This window comes from Oryctolagus cuniculus, chromosome 3, assembly GCF_051225735.1.
Source record: "Oryctolagus cuniculus isolate XC-2025 breed Fujian yellow rabbit chromosome 3, ASM5122573v1, whole genome shotgun sequence".
Lineage (NCBI taxonomy): Eukaryota > Metazoa > Chordata > Mammalia > Lagomorpha > Leporidae > Oryctolagus > Oryctolagus cuniculus.
Window position 1 is genome coordinate 70,691,742 of NC_142869.1, and position 17,901 is coordinate 70,709,642.

The 17,901-nt window shown below is 45.7% G+C and overlaps 1 protein-coding gene across 2 annotated transcripts in view; it reads right to left on the bottom strand.

Moving 5' to 3' along the window:
* MYO3B (myosin IIIB) overlaps positions 1–17,901 on the bottom strand; it is a 474,261-nt gene that overhangs the window by 283,210 nt on the left and 173,150 nt on the right. For both annotated transcript variants that reach the window (XM_070070709.2, XM_089328195.1), the window contains exon 9: positions 8,948–9,103. In XM_070070709.2, the coding sequence (XP_069926810.2) occupies positions 8,948–9,103 (156 nt within the window). The remainder of the gene's footprint in view (positions 1–8,947; positions 9,104–17,901) is intronic.

Here is a 17,901-nt window from a genome sequence, read left to right on the forward strand (position 1 = left end):
CCCACTATCCATTTTTGCCAAAGAATTCCTGCTTCATGTGAAAATTACAGACCTCCAACTGTAATTGGATTGTGTATCCCAAAGCTTAGAGAAATGGAGAGAGCGACAAATGCATGGATGAATAACAAAAGAGTTTCTAGTAAATCAAGACTATATGGTAAGGTGTGGTAGCTTTAATGGTCCAGAAGATATTTTCAAATTATGGCAAAGTCTATATACCACAACAGGTGCTCGATTTCCTACTTGTTTTTATGAGGCTTTAAGTATATCGGCTGCCAATCCAGCTTCTCAGACAAAGGGAGTTTTGGGGGTGAGGCTTGGAGTGTACGTTCCAGCTTAGACTTGTCCTTGGGTTTGCTGTGGTAGTTAAGGGTGAAGGGAGAGCAGAGCTGGCCTTCAGTTCCATGGACCAGAAAAAGAAAAGCAGAACTAATATCTGTGTCCACAGCTCAAGTAAGTCCAAGGAAATGGGTGGGCGGTAAGAAGGGAATCTGAAGACTGGGCGAGAGCCAGAACCAGACCCGGAGGATGGAGTTCCCTGGAGAGAACAATGGGCACAGATGAGGTAGAGGCGCGGGCCTTCCGGAGCGTCTTTGGGAAAGGAGCTTAGAGGCCACCAACTGGATTACGTACTGGAGGAATTATTCTCACAGAACACGTCCCTGAAGTGCTGCTGCCTTCACTACAGCTTCATCTCTGTGTCTGTGCGAATGCTCCTGCACATCCAGTCACTGAGCCGGCTGACTTCCTTGAGTTGCTTCTCCAAGGAACGATACTAAGACTCCACCCAAAAGTGACACCTCAGTCCTTAGCCTCTCCCTGTCTGCCACCCACGCCTGTGGAAGCAGAGGCTGGCGTGCTGGTAGGAGCTTTGCCTAGGTGTGGCGGGATGGGTTTTCCCTTCGCTCTCCAGCTGTGATGAAGAAGCAACCCACGGAAGGAGGTGTCATAAACCACAACCCACCAGTGGGAAGGGAACTAACTCTTTTAGCCTAATAATTACGAGCGACAGGCTTGTGAGCAGACTTGTGCGTCAGGACGTGCTCGATGGCCTCTTACGTAGTCACCCTGTGGCAGGACCCCTGTGAAGGACACCTGTGCCTTTGCCCTGTCACATCCAAGGTCAGAGTTCTCCTCTCCATTCATGGGCGGAACCAAAAGGATTGGAGAATTAACAATACTCCCACCAGGTTCCAGAAACAGAAGGAAATAAAGTGGATCAAGGGTGGAGAGAAAAGGGGAATCAAGCAGAGAGGAAATGTGGGTGAAGGTCCAGGTTCAGAGACGGTGGAGGTCTTTAAGATTCTAAGACAAAGGCCTCTGTGGCCAAGGATGGAGCCCAAGAGCCCAGGGACCACTTCCTTATCATCATATTCAAGGGATTCCATATCAGAAGGAACATGTTACTCAAAACAAGATAGAACACTGCTTCTACTCCAAGGTCAGTGATGCTGAATATTTCTTCCAAATCATTATTTCCACTTCAATATACCCTTTGATAACATGTTGATAAAAGAGAAGCTTTTATTTGACTATATATAATCATGGACTTAGACTGAGAAAAGCAAGAGCAAATCACTTAAGTGTGACACTATTCTACTGAGAGTCAGATACAGTCAGAGTTATACCATCTGGACCCCTTTAAGTACATGAGCCATATCTTGAACCTGAATGTAAGGTTATATCCATCAAACAGACATTACAATAGATGAATTTCAAAAATAGAAGAATTGTGTGAGTGGAAATTACTGTAGTATCTGTCTGCTTTTCATCTAAGCACAGTTTTGGCCAGAATTCCAATAAATGAGCATATTATCAGTTACATTAAACAGTATTCTCTGGTCAGTAGAAATCAGTGGCAGCAGCAGAAAATTAAATATTAATTAATATATTGAATTATAGACAGCATACATATGGACATACATATATAGATAGATAGCAGGTAATTACATCAGGATACTGATTCTCTTCTCTGTTAGGAGGATCAGAGGATCTATAAGTTTTGTGTCAAGCATCTTTGACACTTCAGGAAGTGATCACTCAGGAGTCATTCATTTACGCAGGAACCCCTCGGTGTATGTAATATTGGGGTGGGTGTATGTGTGCACACAGGTTTGCAGGTGGAAGAGGGAGGGAGGGAGCAAGGCTGGCTGAGGAAAGCTTGGCCGTTCAGCACTGAGAAATCAGTTTTTAAAGGTCACTGCGGCAAGCTGAAACGAAATCAGAAAAACTGAAGTCATTGTTTTAATCAGCCTCAGGCAAACTGCTAGGGCAGAATCAAAATCCATTACGCACAGCAGAAAAGCAACAGCAACTTAATTCTTCTACCAAGTAGTGCTTAGGGAAACCCTTGGCATTTGAGGGTTTAACGACTGTTGGTTTCGGTAAGTCCCAAGCCACCTGCAGGGGCCTGACGTGAGGGGTCTTACAATTTCACTGCGGTCCAGAATTGAGTTCCTGGTCATGGCTCAGCACCCCAGGGCCATCCCTGCCTCCACTCACATTCCAGAGCATGGCTTTGCTCTTCTCTCAATAACTCTAGTGAAGTAAGAAAATGCATGCTTCCAAGTATACTTCTCAGAACTTTCGTGGAGATGACAAAACAGATGGTACTAATGAATTCAGGGATTTGCAAAACTGGCTTGGGGAAGAAGTCCTTTTGAAAGTCAAGGAAATGGGGGCTGACATAAGGAAATGACCAAATTGTTTAAAAGCATCCCTGCCAGATTAAGGAACAATGTAGCCTCACATTACTGTTCAAAGAATTTTAGGGCTTTTTAACCTCCTTGAAGAGAGAGCGAGCCTTGGATCCCTAACTGTTCTATTGTACCCGAATCAAAGCCATGCTATGGCAAAATTATAAATGACTAGAAAAACTGAGATTCTCGTGGTGCTAAACATACACTAAATTCAATGTCAGGGAATGACATAAATCAAATCTCAAATAATACAAGGCTGCTTCTCTTTATAGGCACCTCTGCTATCTTAGACCTATTGCTTACATCTATATGTGTGTGTGTATATATATATATATATATATATGTATCTACTTGTATATGTATGTGGGCATCTATGTGCATATCTGTATCTGTTTGTGTAGTGTATAAATGGGCATCAAAGAGGGCCGGTGCCGCGGCTCACTAGGCTAATCTTCCGCCTTGCGGCGCCGGCACACCGGGTTCTAGTCCCGGTTGGGGCGCCGGATTCTGTCCCGGTTGCCCCTCTTCCAGGCCAGCTCTCTGCTGTGGCCAGGGAGTGCAGTGGAGGATGGTCCAGGTGCTTGGGCCCTGCACCCAATGGGAGACCAGGAAAAGCACCTGGCTCCTGGCTCCTGCCACCAGATCAGCGCGGTGCGCCGGCTGCAGCGCGCTGGCCGCGGCGGCCATTGGAGGGTGAACCAACGGCAAAGGAAGACCTTTCTCTCTGTCTCTCTCTCTCACTGTCCACTCTGCCTGTCAAAAAAAAAAAAAAAAAAAAAAAGGGCATCAAAGAATGCATCACATGGCCGGCACCACAGCTCACTAGGCTAATCCTCCGCCTTGCGGCGCCGGCACACGGGTTCTAGTCCCGGTCGGGGCCCCGGATTCTGTCCCGGTTGCCCCTTTTCCAGGCCAGCTCTCTGCTGAGGCCCGGGAGTGCAGTGGAGGATGGCCCAAGTGCTTGGGTCTTGCACCCCATGGGAGACCAAGAGAAGCACCTGGCTCCTGCCTTCGGATCAGCGCAGTGCGCCGGCCGCGGCGGCCATTGGAAAGTGAACCAACGGCAAAGGAAGACCTTTCTCTCTGTCTCTCTCTCACTGTCCACTCTGCCTGTAAAAAAAAAAAAAAGAATGGATCACAGTCTAGCTTTCCAAAAAGCTTCAGAACACAGAAGAGCTAGAAAGCTTGGACTCAGGGGGGTAAGGTGGGGCCTCACAGCCCAAGCCTGCCTCTGTGCGTGGAGTATTTCCTGCTCCAATGTGAATTCCAGCCTTGTTCTTGAAAACTCTTAACTGCCCATTTTACCTGTCCTTCCGTACTGAAATGGACCGCTCACTGTGAAGGGCAGGGAATTATGTCCCCTCCCTGTTCCCCTCTGCCTTACTCAGACGTAGTTTTCCCTAACAATCTCTCCCTTTTTAAAAACTGACATCATCTGTCCACGTCATCTCCAGCACTTGACCCCGACTTCCCCTTCTCTCTATCCTGAGGTCTCTGATGCCACCCTTTCGTTTTCCCATCTCCCACCAATCACCTCGTTACTTCTTCTCACATTCTGATCTCAGGGTTCCTCAGCATGTCAACACTTCAAAAACACATATTCCTCCTCCACTGAAGTTGTCCGCAAGCTCAGCCATGCCTGATGGTCTTACAGAAGTTCCCCAGCCCCAGTTCCACAGGCCCTTTTCTCTCTATCCTCTCACCAAATCTGTTCATCTTCGTCGGTGGAACTCACAGTCCCCTGAGCGCTCTCAGCCTCACAGTCCATCAGCCACTCCATCTTCACTTCCTTCCCACCCTGAAAAGGTTGCAGGCTCCTTGCCTATTAATCTTGACCCCCTTCCCCTCGTGTCCACCCAGCATGTCCACGGAAGCCAACCCCAAGCCCAAAGAAGACCACGGCAGGCATCTGCCTTCTCTGCTCCTATTCCTTGGTGCTGGGGTTTACTACGGACAAGACGGGAAGGGTAGCAGAGGTGATGGTGCATCTTCTGAGCGTGTCTGGTACCAACACTGTCCTGCTCCGCATACATTATCTTAAACGCAAATCAACCTATTCAGTTATGTCCCATTGGGTTTTCTGCACCACTGAGTAACCATTATGTCCATCTTTAATTGACCTTTATCATAGTCCTTACAGGAATTATTTCAAAGATTAAACACTTCCCTAGAGTCCACAGCCCTCTTCCAACTCTAAGACCACCCTGCTTTGCTTGTTAGAAAAATTAAAAACTTATTATCCCTCCTCTCCACTCTCAAATTTTCTGTGTATTTTTCATCTGACATCTGTGTCTTTCCCAACATAGAGAGAGGTTCTCTCTCTCTAAGGTCAACCCTTACCTTAGGCCCTCTTGCTTCCTCCTCTTTTACCTCCTCTCTCTTCTATCTTCAATGTCTCCTCTACGTAAGAGCCTTTGTAGACACCTGTCCACGTCTTCCCATTCTTTATGAATCTGCCTTCTTCCCTTGCAGCATCCTCAAACCACCAACTCCCCCCTTTCCTGGGGAAAGTCCTAAAAGACAGACCCTCCCCTGCCTCTGCAGGAACAGCAAGACAGCTTTCCCTGCAGGGCAGAAGTTTCACTGCTTCAGATCAGCTCGCAAAACCAAACCAGGCACTCCAGCTAGGGCACCCAGGACTGTTTGGACCACTGAGGAAACTCTACTTTAGGTGGAAATCTAGAAGTTTTGTGTGGTAGCTCCTACTTGGAAGTACTTGGCATTGCATTTCACAGGATACTGAAGAGGGAGGAGTCTTTGATTCCCTTCTGTCCCTCAGTGTCTTGCAGTTCCCATTTAATTGAAGTGTAAACAAGGGGAAGGACACAGGCCCAGTTCCTAATCTCCCTCAACCAATCCAACCCTAGATCATGATAATACCATTACCTTATTTGCTTCCACCACTCTGTACTGCTATGATCTATTTGCTCCTCTCCCTGGCTCCAGCCTCACCCTGCTCCACACTGCAGTCAGGACAACTTTTCTGGAATACAGCCTTGATTGAAATCCTTTAGTGGCTCCTAGTTTTCTAGAGAACAAAACCCCAGTTCTATAGGCCCCTTATGACCTGGTATCTGCCTGTGTTTTCTCTCCTACCTGTCCCATACTGAGTCACAGCCACGACAAGTAATTGTTCACCAAATTCCCCGAGCTCCCTAGCCCCTGTGCCTTTGTCCCATGCTCACTGCTCACTCTTGTCCCTCCACCTGGAATAACCCCTTCCCCAAGTATCTTCTACAGATTCGTCAGGACAATTTAGGAATCATCCTCCCAGGGCCAGCACTGTGGTGTAACAGGTAAAGCCACCACCTACAGTGCCAGCATCCCATATGGCCGCCGGTTTGAGTCCTGGGTGTTCTACTTCCAATCCAGCTGTCTGCTATAGCCTGGGAAAGTAGTAGAAGATGGCCTAAGTCCTTGGGCCCCTGTACCCACGTGGGAGACCCGGGATAAGCTCCTGGCTCCTCAGTTTGGATTGGCTCAACTATGACCGTTGAGGCCAATTGGGAAGTGAACCAGCAGATGGAAGACCCCTCTCACTCTCTTTCCCTCTCTCTTTCTATGCCTCTCCTTCTCTGAGTAACTCTGACTTTCAAATAAATAAATAAATCTTAAAAAAAAATCATCTTCCCACCAGTTCCAAGGGGTCTTCCCCAACCATACCAGCTCCACATTTTTTTGGTACCTTTCCCATGGGCTCTTGGAGGTACCCCAGGCATTCCTTTATCTGGTACTTTTCATGCCTAGCTGTTCTCATCTGATCCTGTCTGTATCACACACCAGGCTACCAGCTCTTTATCAGGAACTGTATCAGATTCACCTTTGTAGTTCCTCTGTAGTGCCTGACACCGAAACACATAAAAACATCTCTTACACGAATAAATTAGATGTTGAATAAAAGATAAAACTAGGTGTTTTTAACATTCACTACCTCAGCTGTTTGTTTTCACAATCTATACAGTAAGTAAAAAGATGACTTTTCACAGATTAAAGGCAAGAGGTAGTTAGCTTTAAAAATAAATAAAAGACTCTACATTAAATAGCCTGTGTATTACTTCCACTACCTATACCTACTGAGGGTTAATTCTGCATCGAGTGCTATTTCAAGCATTTTTACATGTGGACTAATCTAACCCTCAAAACAATCCCTATTTTATAGAAGAAACTTTAGGGCAGAAAAACTACGTAACTTCTCCAGTAAGTAGCTGAGCTGGGATTCAAGCCTGGCAGAGCTGGTAGTTTTACCGACCATACTGTCCCACCTGCTCTGTGGCAGAAGCAACAATGGGTGACTACTTGGTTTTCCTTATCCAGGCACTCTCTCTGTTCTCCACCCTGACTTGGAAACTCACAGCTTGAAATATGCAGACTTTTCAGCATCCAGTGACATCTGAGAGTGTTTCCTGGTGGGCTTAACAAAGCCTACTCCTTGCCAGTTGCCAAGAGGAAGTCATCTTGTGGGACATGTGGCCCGGAGAGTGTCAATTGCATGCATTGTATTTCCTTTGGAATTTTCCTACCACCTAGGGTAGTGGCTGTTTAAAGTTTTGATACCTATTTGTGAAGTTGTATTTTCTTCTTAAATCACTGTTCAAAGAAACACAACAACTGAGGGACATTCAAGATGATCAGGATCCTGTGAGAAGCCTTTGCCACCCTACCAGGCTTTTGACATCAAAAGGGTTCAGAAAGATAAAGAGAAATTAGAGGAAGAGAGTGAGAGCTCATGGAGTGTAATTTGCTGCAGAGAAAGGAGACAAATTTTATAAAAAGGACACAGACTTGGTCAGGCAAAGGTACAAAACTGGCTAACTTTGAGGAGTAGGTCTCAGGAATCCCCCTGCAGCACATCTCAGAGCGGCGAGAGGAGCTCAACCTGAGTGCTGAGTCTGGTTATGGCTCGGCCTTTGTTTCCTTGCTTGTTCATTTTGGGTGGTGGTGCTGGGTGTCTGTGTTTGGAGGTGGGTGGCAGGGGGCAGTGGCTGGTGCACAGGAACGAAAGCAGGGAAGGAAAAGCAATTTCAGTCCCTGAGGTTTAACCGCAAGTTCCTAGTCTTCACAAAAAAAAAAAAAAAAAAAGAAAGAAAAGAAAAGAAAAAAGAAAGAAAGAAAGAGAGAGAGAAAAGAAAAAAAAGAAAAGAAAAAGAAAGAGAGTCACACGAATCTGTCTGTATTTCTCTACCCTGTAAGCAAGCCATGGAAACAGAAATGGTAGCATAAAGGGGGAAACAGCAGGACATCATTTGTTTTGAGCTGGGCCAAAGGTATCCTGGTGGGGGAAAAAAAATCAGCAAAATAAAGTAACCTTGAAACTGTGCTTCCAGCTCCTCCAGTTCTGCTGCCAATGTTTGGCTTTTTGATTTGTTAACAGTTTCCTGTAGAATCCATAAATATTTCCAGAACTTGTGATTTAGGATATTTTATTTTCTTCGCTTCCACTACTTCGAGAATGTTCTTTTCATAATAACGGACTAGGGCTTATCTTCATCCTGGCTGGTTTTATAAAACCAAATAATTGCTGAGCAGAGGCAGTGCCTCTAGTTGCATTTAATTTTTATTTTAAAGAGAAATCCTGCCACCGTCTGGACAGCAACTGTAGATCTGCTTTTTAAGAGAGTCACCATGGAACACTGTTGAAAGCAGCTGACCCTGAAAACAAGCAATCTTTAAGACACCTGCCCACTATCAAGATGGGGCCGGTTGCTTTACATGATGTAGATGATATCTAATGCTGAACTGCCTCTAAGGCTTCTTTTTAACTGAGGAGGAATTGGTCTCAGAGCACATGAAAGAAAAAGCCCCCAGTGCTTAATGTGTAATCTTCCCAAATCACTTTACAGCCTTCATTTCCAGTCTCTCTGGTCTGCAATGGCCAACTAAAGATTTTTCACACAATCTCAGCCATGGCTGCTTTCACACAGTTACCTTTATTGGTTTTAAAAAAAAATCTACATTTAGATAAATATAAAAATACATTTGTTGGTTTTTAACCAGAGCTAATGGAACAGGAGGCAGAATGAGATTCCAGCCATTTGAGAGAAATTAGCCATCAGAGCACAGACAAGCAGTTTGCTCCGGAAGCCTGCCTCTCATCTGCTGGGCACCTGAGGACTTAATGTCATGTAAATGAAACTCAAAATGCAGGGATGCGGTCATTACCAGAAACAAGGCTGAGCAAATCAAAACACAGGACTGCCATTTTTGTTAGGAACCACAGTGAGAAAGCCCAAAGACACGGAGCACCGTACCTGGTTTTAGCAACGGGGTTTTGATGCTTCTGGTCTTGGAGCACCTTGGCCAGCTGTTTTTGCAGAAACACAACCTTTCCGTGGGCTCCTTTAATGAATGGGTGGTCGAGGAGACAAGTGACGGAAGGCCGCTTTTCAAAATCCTTGATAAGACACCTGTTTGCAAAGATCAACCATCAAGCCCAAGTACAATTTTGGATACTCTGTTCCCCTGGGATTACGGGAGAGAGGCGGCTGGAAGGCTCAAGGGGAAAACCTGATCGTCAACCCTACACAGTTTTCTTCATAATATGTACCAGAAAATAGGAACAACGATTCTATTTTAGTTGAATTGCTGAAATCTGTTTTAGTTTGGTTGAAGCAAATATTGAGAACACAATCAATTTTTACTATCAACTTGATTGGAAGTACTCGAAACACAGAAAATAGACTGGTCAGACTGTTCTGAATTTTCCACACAGCAAATTGTTTTCAATAGAGCCAGGTGGATGAGTCTATATACTTCAGTTTGGAGGCATACAGTGTATTTAAATAGCATCTCAATTAAATACTATTATAGGAAACGCCCATTATTTGGCAGCAGAGAAAATGCATTTAGGAATTTCCAAGGAAAAAACTAATTACAAAGAGAATTTAGCAGCATGATTTCTCCTGTCTTCTTAAAAGCAAAAAAAACCTCAGAACAGGAAGTGACTACAATCTAATTCAGAAGAATTGGAATGGAATTATGCAAACAAGGAACAAAAAAACCCACTCAAAATGGTAAAAGATTAGGTTGCACTTAAACTCCTCTGTGGTTAATTGGTTAAAACCACACCAGCGTAACCACTTTCCATTTCATATTCAATGCTCTTGAAGCAGAAAACAATGAATTAGTACATTTTGCTGTCTGATCCATACTTATTGTTACTAGAGATCTCGGTGTTACTATGGATGATCTTGACACAAGGAACTTTCTAGTGAAACTGGATCTAATGAGCACCCCTCCACTACCACTGCACTTCTAGTGCTGAGCAACTGCAATTGCATCGGCTCACACTGGAGGCTTAGGATAAATACTGGGTGCCACTCTGCCCACTCCAGAAAACAAAGAGTTGAGTTTTCCCAAAGTGGCATGCCAGCAACATATAAAACATATTTTTAATCATTGAAAGGCACTGACAAATGGTAAAAAAAAAAAAAAAAAAAAAAAAAAAAAAAGTTCGGCCTCACCTTGAGCCTCTTTTCGGAACATTGAAGCAGAAATCCTAAAACAACCTTCAACCATCAATTTACACAAAAAACTTTAACCTTTGCAGTTTCCCCATACCCCTCACCTGCCAGTCCTGAAAGGACGTTCGGCGACTTTCACAGTTAGTCCGTTTTTAGAACTGATTCAGGGGATTCCCTCTCTCTTGGAACTGGAGCTTTCAGCCAGAAAAGCCAACGGAACCTCCACTATCTCTATTCTGCGGCCTGTGAGACTATAAATGCCACCCTGCCTAGCCTTGGAGAGAAATCAATCATCTGGTTCAGGGCCATTTGTTCATCTCCTATTTCTCCTATCAGAAAACACAAAATCGGTGCATGTGCTCGATAAAGATTGCGTCTGGGCCTTTACATCAACGGTCATCCCTTGATTCCACCTATAATCATCTGTATGTGTGACTATCAAAGGAAAATAAATGCAAATAACCATGTTTCCTGAAAAAAGAGGGGGAGGGGCTGGCGCCATGGCGCAGGTTAATCCTCCGCCTGCAGTGCTGGCATCCCATATGGGCACCGGTTCTAGTCCCAGCTGTTCCTCTTCCAATCCAGATCTCTGCTGTGGCCCAGGAGGGCAGTAGAAGATGGCCTGAGTCCTTCGGCCCCTGCACCCACATGGGAGAACGGGAAGAAGATCCTGGCTCCTGGCTTTGGATCGGCACAGCTCCAGCCATTGTAGCCATTTGGAGAGTGAACCAATGGATGGATGACCTTTCTCTCTGTCTCTCCCTCTCACTGTCTGTAACTCTACTTCTCAAATAAATAAATAAAATCTTTAAAAAAAAAAAAAGAAAAAGAGGGGGAACCCGAGAGATAGTTCTATCATCAGTAATTCAGCTGTGTCCAGCCTGGGGCCTCCTGGCTTGAGAGATGGTAGATAAAAACTCCTAAAATAAAAACAGTCTCCATGGCCTTTCAGAATCCCCACTGAAGATGGGCTTGGGACTTTTCACACATACCCTGTGCCCTCAGAGGAAAGGGGTGGGATAGGAGTCCAGGAGCTGATGGATCCACAGCTAAACCTGCCTGGTGACCTTGGGCAAGCCATGTTAGGTCTGTTTCTCGTCACCAAATAGATACATCTGGACCATGGTAGCTACCCAAACCAAAGAGACTTCTTGCTTCCCCGCAAAATATTACACCCTTCTTTCACTGCTATTACTTGTTGAAGCTTCACCTGACAATGGGTAGGTGTTCACTGAAAAAGGATGGGTAAAAGGAGCCATGCTCAGTCACCTATGCATTGATCACTGCTGATATTTCAAATGAGCAAACCCAGGAGGCTGAGGCTAAAGAAGTTTACTAAAAACTTCATAGCATGTGAAAGACAGTGGGCAGGAACTGCCTCTATCCTCTTCCTTGGCTTAGGAGCCATGGAAGTGTTTCAGGCAAGGCCCAGATAAGTTCCTGTAGGTCCTTCAGTGAGTAAAGTTCCTTGAAAGGGTTCGAGAGAGACCAGCAAACCATGCACCATCCATGGAAAGTGGTCCCTACTGGAGTCTGGGGATGGAATTAAAGGTGGTATCTTGTGTTTCACAGTTTTGGCATCCATTGGGTGCAAGGCTTGCAACAAGATTGTAAGATTGCCATTTATGTTGGAGAGGGGCTCTTTCTAGACCAGCAGATAATAAAATGAGAGGACCAAAGAAGGAAATAACATGTAGATCTGTTGTTTCATGAAGATCCAAAAAATGAAGATGCTTGCTGGAGCAATGATCAGGAGAACTGTTGGTTTTCTCAGTAAGACCGGAGTGGGCAGAGTGTCATTCTGTGGGATCAGCAAAACTGAAACTGAGGGTGTCTGGGAAGAATGCTAAGCAGAGTTGTGACACATCCAACTGCACTGGAGGATTTTTAGGTGAAGGGTATGGAGACCTTGAGGTTAGAACCTTATTCTAAAACACTCCTGTATATTTTTTCTCATGGGGAGCCACGAGCTGGTCTGAAATGGAATTATTTTACTGATAAACAGAAAAAAGTTCTTTCTCCCTTAGGGGCAGACGTGCCTGAAAGTCATGTGTTATTAGGTATTAGAGCATTGGCATCATATAATTTCATTTACACAGCAAACTCTTATTACATGGCCCCAGAATTAGTCAAAATAAAGGAATTCAAAAACAATTAGGACCTTTTTTCCTCAAGTGTCTAAAATCTAATTGGAAAGATGGAAAAACCAGAGAAGCAGAGGAAACAGCCAAAGCCAGCATTTGCTTATATTTTTAGGATGACAAAAAAACAACACAAGGGGCCGGTGCCTAGGCTCAGTTGGTTAATCCTCCGCCTGTGGTTCCACCATCCCATATGGGTGCCGGATTCTGTCCCAGTTGTTCCTCTTCCAGTCCAGCTCTCTGCTGTGGCCCAGGAGTGCAGTGGAGGATGGCCCAGGTGCTTGGGCCCCTGCGCCTGCATTGGAGACCAGGAGGAAGCACCTGGCTCCTGGCTTTGGATTGGCACAGCACTGGCTGTGGCGGCCATTTCGGGGGTGAACCAATGGCAAAGGAAGACCTTTCTCTCTGTCTCTCTCTCACTGTCTAGCTCTGTCAAATAAATTTAAAAACAATTTAAAAAAACCCACAAAAACATAGGGCTCCAAACCACAGGACCCAAATTGTCTCTTCCTTTTTTTTTTTTTTTTTTTTTTTTTTTTGGACAGGCAGAATGGAGAGAGAGACAGAGAGACAGAGAGAAAGGTCTTCCTTTGCCGTTGGTTCACGCTCCAATGGCAGGAGCCAGGTGCTTCTCCTGGTCTCCCATGGGGTGCAGGGCCCAAGCACCTGGGCCATCCTCCACTGCACTCCCTGGCCACAGCAGACAGCTGGCCTGGAAGAGGGGCAACCGGGACAGAATCCAGCGCCCCGACGGGGACTAGAACCCGGTGTACCAGCGCCGCAAGGCGGAGGACTAGCCTAGTGAGCCACGGCACCGGCCCCAAATTGTCTCTTCTAACTCCTTCTTTTAGGAAGTGAGGGAATTGAGGTCTAGTCCCAATAGTGAAGAGGCCAGTACCCCAATTCCCAGGAAAATCCTTTCTCCTCAACTCTGTGACACTAAAAGTGGCACAGCTACAATGTGTGACACAGTACCAGAGGGCCTGTGGGTGGTAGTGAGACTCTAGTCCCGGAAGACTTCCTATAGCTAAGTCTTGGGCAAGATTTGGAACTAAATTGAACTAGATTGGTGGAGAAGAGGTATAAGGTGTTTTGAGGTTGGAAAACTGGATCAAGTAACGCATACATGACTAGGCAAGCTGGGTTCCAGTAACTCAGTAGACCACCTTCACCTCCAAAGTTGCCTCTTTTGATCACCTAAAAATTGCTCACTTTAGTCCCTTTACTAGCTTTAACTAGGATATTGATATAATGGTTATAGCTTAAGACTTGGCAAGTTGGTACCCAAATTCTAAGTTAGTAAGCTCATCTCATCCATCTTACTCTCCTTAAAGGCAAGGCTTTGGTCAATGTCAATGAAATTGACTGTTGGAATCCTTAGAACTCCTGACAACCTCCAGGCTCTTTACAAAAGACTCCTCTTGATTGATTTAAAGAACCAATCATGTAAAACTAAGGAAGTTCTAAAGTATTTTCTTATGATAGGATTGCTTATTAAAGCAGGAATTCCAGACATAGAATATTGTCCCCACTGCCTGGGACTGAACAGCGTTTATAAAAAGGTATCTAAAAATGTTGAACTCGTAGAGGAGATGGGAGCCAACCAGTGAGGTGAGTTGGTTGAAGCATTAGACATGGAAAACACTGCATCAAGAAAAGACACTAAGGGGTGTATGTTGGGGAAAGCAGGAGTCATTCATTTATTCTCTCTCTCCTCTGTCTAAATCATAAGTAATTCTTTCATTCCTAGATTTTTTTTTTTTAATTTCAGAGGCAGAGAAAGAGATAGAGAGAGCTCTCACTCACTGGTTCTCTCCCCTAATGCCTATAACAGCCAGGGAGTCAGTGCCAGGATTCCCACATGGGTGGCAGGAACCCAACTACTGCAGCTATCACCACTGCCCACAAAGGTCTGTATCAGCAGCAGGTTGGAATCAGGAGCCGAAACTGGGCCCTGAACTCAGGTACTCGATGTAGAACATGGCATCCTAACGTGGTCTGACCACTAGGCCAAATGCCTGCCTCATCTTTTTGGGATGAGGGTGGTGGGGAGGATTTAGATATAGTTTCTGTCTGGGCTAAGAGACACAGCACAAAACAGAACAAAAGATTCATTTATACCATGAGATGTATGTAAGAGAGACTGGATTTATAAGGCCATGGTGGATGATTTGAACGTGATAGACAAGTTCCCCAGAAGAAAAAAAAAAGCACATTTCAGCCTTGAAGGGAATCAATCCACTACCTAATTTGAAATTCTAGTCCTTTCCATCATGCTTTCTTGGCTGAAGATTAATTCCTGGAATTCATTAGCATCACCACATTAAACACTGGTTGTTGGAGCCATTTGCAGCCATCTCCCAGCCTGGCTCCTGTCAGAGACAGGCAGGCAGCAAGGTCGGCTGTGGCACTGGGGGCCCCCAGCGTCCTCTGCTCCCAGATGGCAGTGCTGGGGGGACAGAGCTGTTGTGTCGCTGTGCACCTCCACCTCAGAACCACAGAACCAGCTGCTTGCAAGGCGGAGCTGTTTATCAAGTGACGCAGACTGAACTTGACCAATGAATAAAACAACTGAAAAAAAAGCAGCTGGAAAGGCAAAAACTAAAAATACTGGGGACGTGATGGGAAAAGCGTGAGGGTGAGCAGCATAATGCTACACATCAGAACAACACTAGATCGCACTCGGATTTACGTCTCTTCCAGTGTCTTGATGAATATTCTCCCCTTTTTTTCATTCCTCCACTTCCTTATAGGCCTGCTGCTTAGTTGAGTGTTCCAGTCGCTATAGAAAATCCAAATCCAAATCTGAGCAAACATTCCCTTGCCCCATGATTCACCATGCAGCCCTGCGGTTCCTATCACTGTCAAACAGAAGGCTGACTGACAAAGAGGCCTCTACATCCAGAGGAGAAAATCCTCCAGAGGATACACTAATTATAGGTTAAATAGGAGAGCCCGTGGAGCTGTGTCTTGGAAGAAAATTTCCATTATGCAAGACAAGATTATGGCATTTTCCCAAAATGACTAATGCTTCAAACAGAGGCAGGCTGAGAAACGTGATGCTGCCTGTGTTATTTCCGTGACATGGGACCTCCCTGTTGGGTGGAACAGTCAACTGCATTTCAGTGTTACTGAAGTTTACAAATCCCCCCTGCAGAGGTGTATTAAGCTGCAATTACACTTGAATGTCCCATGGGGGAGGGAGGGTGAGGATGTGGGGTCCATACCGGAAGCAGTGAGAAGACCAAGGCAGATGCCCGGCTAACCACTGGACAGCAAGGGGTCAATATCTGCTAAAAACAAACAAACAAACAAACAAACAAACCAGCCCTGAGAAAGTAGGAAGCAGGGTTTTAAAACAGGAAGCTCAGTCTCCTTTTGAAATAGGAATGGGAGCAGACTGGTGGGGCAAAGTCAGAGAGAGACCCCAGAGATGCAGGCCGAGGGGCAGCCACCAGCTTGCCTGAAATCTGAAGCTAGGAGACCCAGACACAGGGTTAGAAAGTCATGCAAACCAACCCAGCTTTTAGACCATGCTGTTAGTGTCAAAGTGCCATGGTGAGCTCAGCCAAACCCAGGAAAGAAATCGAAAGGGAAGGATGTTGCATTTCTTCTAGACTGAGGCTGGGGAGAAAGAGAAGAACATTTCTCACCAAGAAGAGACTCAGAAAAGGTAAAGAAGGTGACAAGAGAAAATACGTAGGGTCTTGAAGCCAAAAGGCCAAATCTACAAGCAGATAGCACAGAATCTACCCCCAGGGTGAAGGAGTGTGCACCTGTGTAGCTGGACAGAGTCTCCGTGCACAAACAGGGCACAGGACTGGAGGCTTCCATAAGGCAGACAGCCCCAGTGCATGACCCCTAATGGCCCAAGGTTGCAGCCTGAGTGCAACCTGTCCAGGCAGGTACTTCCTACTTACCCTCTGTCTCTGATCCCATGGTCCATATTAAATCATCAGAAAAGCCCAAACTATGGGGTGGGAGATGTGGTACCCCAAATTCTAGATCCTCACACACTGCTTGTCTGGAGATAGGCTGAAGGCCACAGTGGGGAGTAGGGGCAGAGGAAAGGACAATGTACCATGGACAACAGGCAGAATCAGTCTGGGAGGAGGGGAAGGAGAGGGCTATGGAGAAGTGTCAATCAAAGGAGATGAAGTGAGAAGGGAGAAGTGGAACAGCCCAGAGCCAAGCAGCAGGCCAAATGTGGGCACAGGTTCAAGGTAAACAGAGGTATGTCCAAGGAAAAGCCAACCGCAGGTAGGTCAGCTGAGGTGGCTGTCTTACTGTTGTTGCTGGCTCTTTCTGCTTAAGGGGTGCTTTAAAGTGCCTTTGCAGAAGACTGGGGACACTGTATGCCCTCTGCTGACAGGAAGGCAGCCAAGGAAGACCTCAATTTTTGTGTCCTAGGACTAAGACAGTCTTCAGGATTGTAACTGGTCACCCCAGGTCACCACCTTCTCCCTCCTCCTTGCTTTGTTTCTTTCTTCCTTTGCTGGATTTTTGTGAAAAGCACTTTGCAATTAAACAGATATCTCTCCAGGGCAACTCCAGCCATGTGGTATAGTCAGGGTGCCAGAGGAACAAAATGAGCCCTTGTTTCACAGCACACCCCCAGCAATCCTCTTATGGCATTGTTAGTCTGTAGTGAGATGCCACTCTCTAGCTCAAAGGGCTGGGACAGCAGAATCCTGGCATTTGATGCTGGTATTGCTTCCTTTTGCAGATGACAGTGTAGTGGCTTTCCAAGAATTTGGGTCCTCACCTCCCTGCGGATGCCACTGGCTATCTCTTGCAGCATCCAGGCCCTGCTTTGGGTCTCAGTGAAGCTGAGATTGGCCATGGGTCAGCTCTAGACTCAGCCAGAAAATCAGAGTTGGGTCTTGACTTCTTTTTGAAGTCTTTGCTTAAGGTGAAAATTTAGGAAATTTTTGCTTAAAGCATCACCTGCTGCCTCCCAAGGTCTGCATTAGCAGGGAGCTAGGATGGAGGGCAGAGCTGGGACTTGAACCCAGACATTCCAGTATGGAACTATAGCCATCCTAAGTGGTACCATCTGCTGCACCAAACACCCACCCCTGCTCATTCTTTTCATAAGGGGCACCTAATCCCACTCTTGAGAGAAGAGCCCTCATGGCCTAATCACTTCTCAAAGGCACTACCTTGTAATACTATCACATTGGCAATACCTGAATTTTGGAAAAGACATATCAAACCATTGCAACAAAGAAATGTTAATGTAGAGTGGCTTCTTGAGTTAAGTTAGAATAATACTGTACTCTTTACTTAGCTATGTTTTCTCAGTGTGACTCCTAACACTGAGAACAAATTCCCGTTCGATAGTAGATGTCCTGATCAGATTTTCCAAGTTCTGAAGGGAAGGTGACTTCCAGTGTCTGCACATTCAGCAAAAGCAAGGAACTGTGGCATTTTCAAGTTCAAGCCATCGGGTATTCTTGTTTTGGGATGTCTGGCAAATTTCTTTGATTCAAAAATCAATTTCCAGCCGGCGCTGCGACTCACTAGGCTAGTCCTCCGCCTTGTGGCACCGGCACACCAGGTTCTAGTCCCGGTCGGGGCGCCGGATTCTGTCCCGGTTGC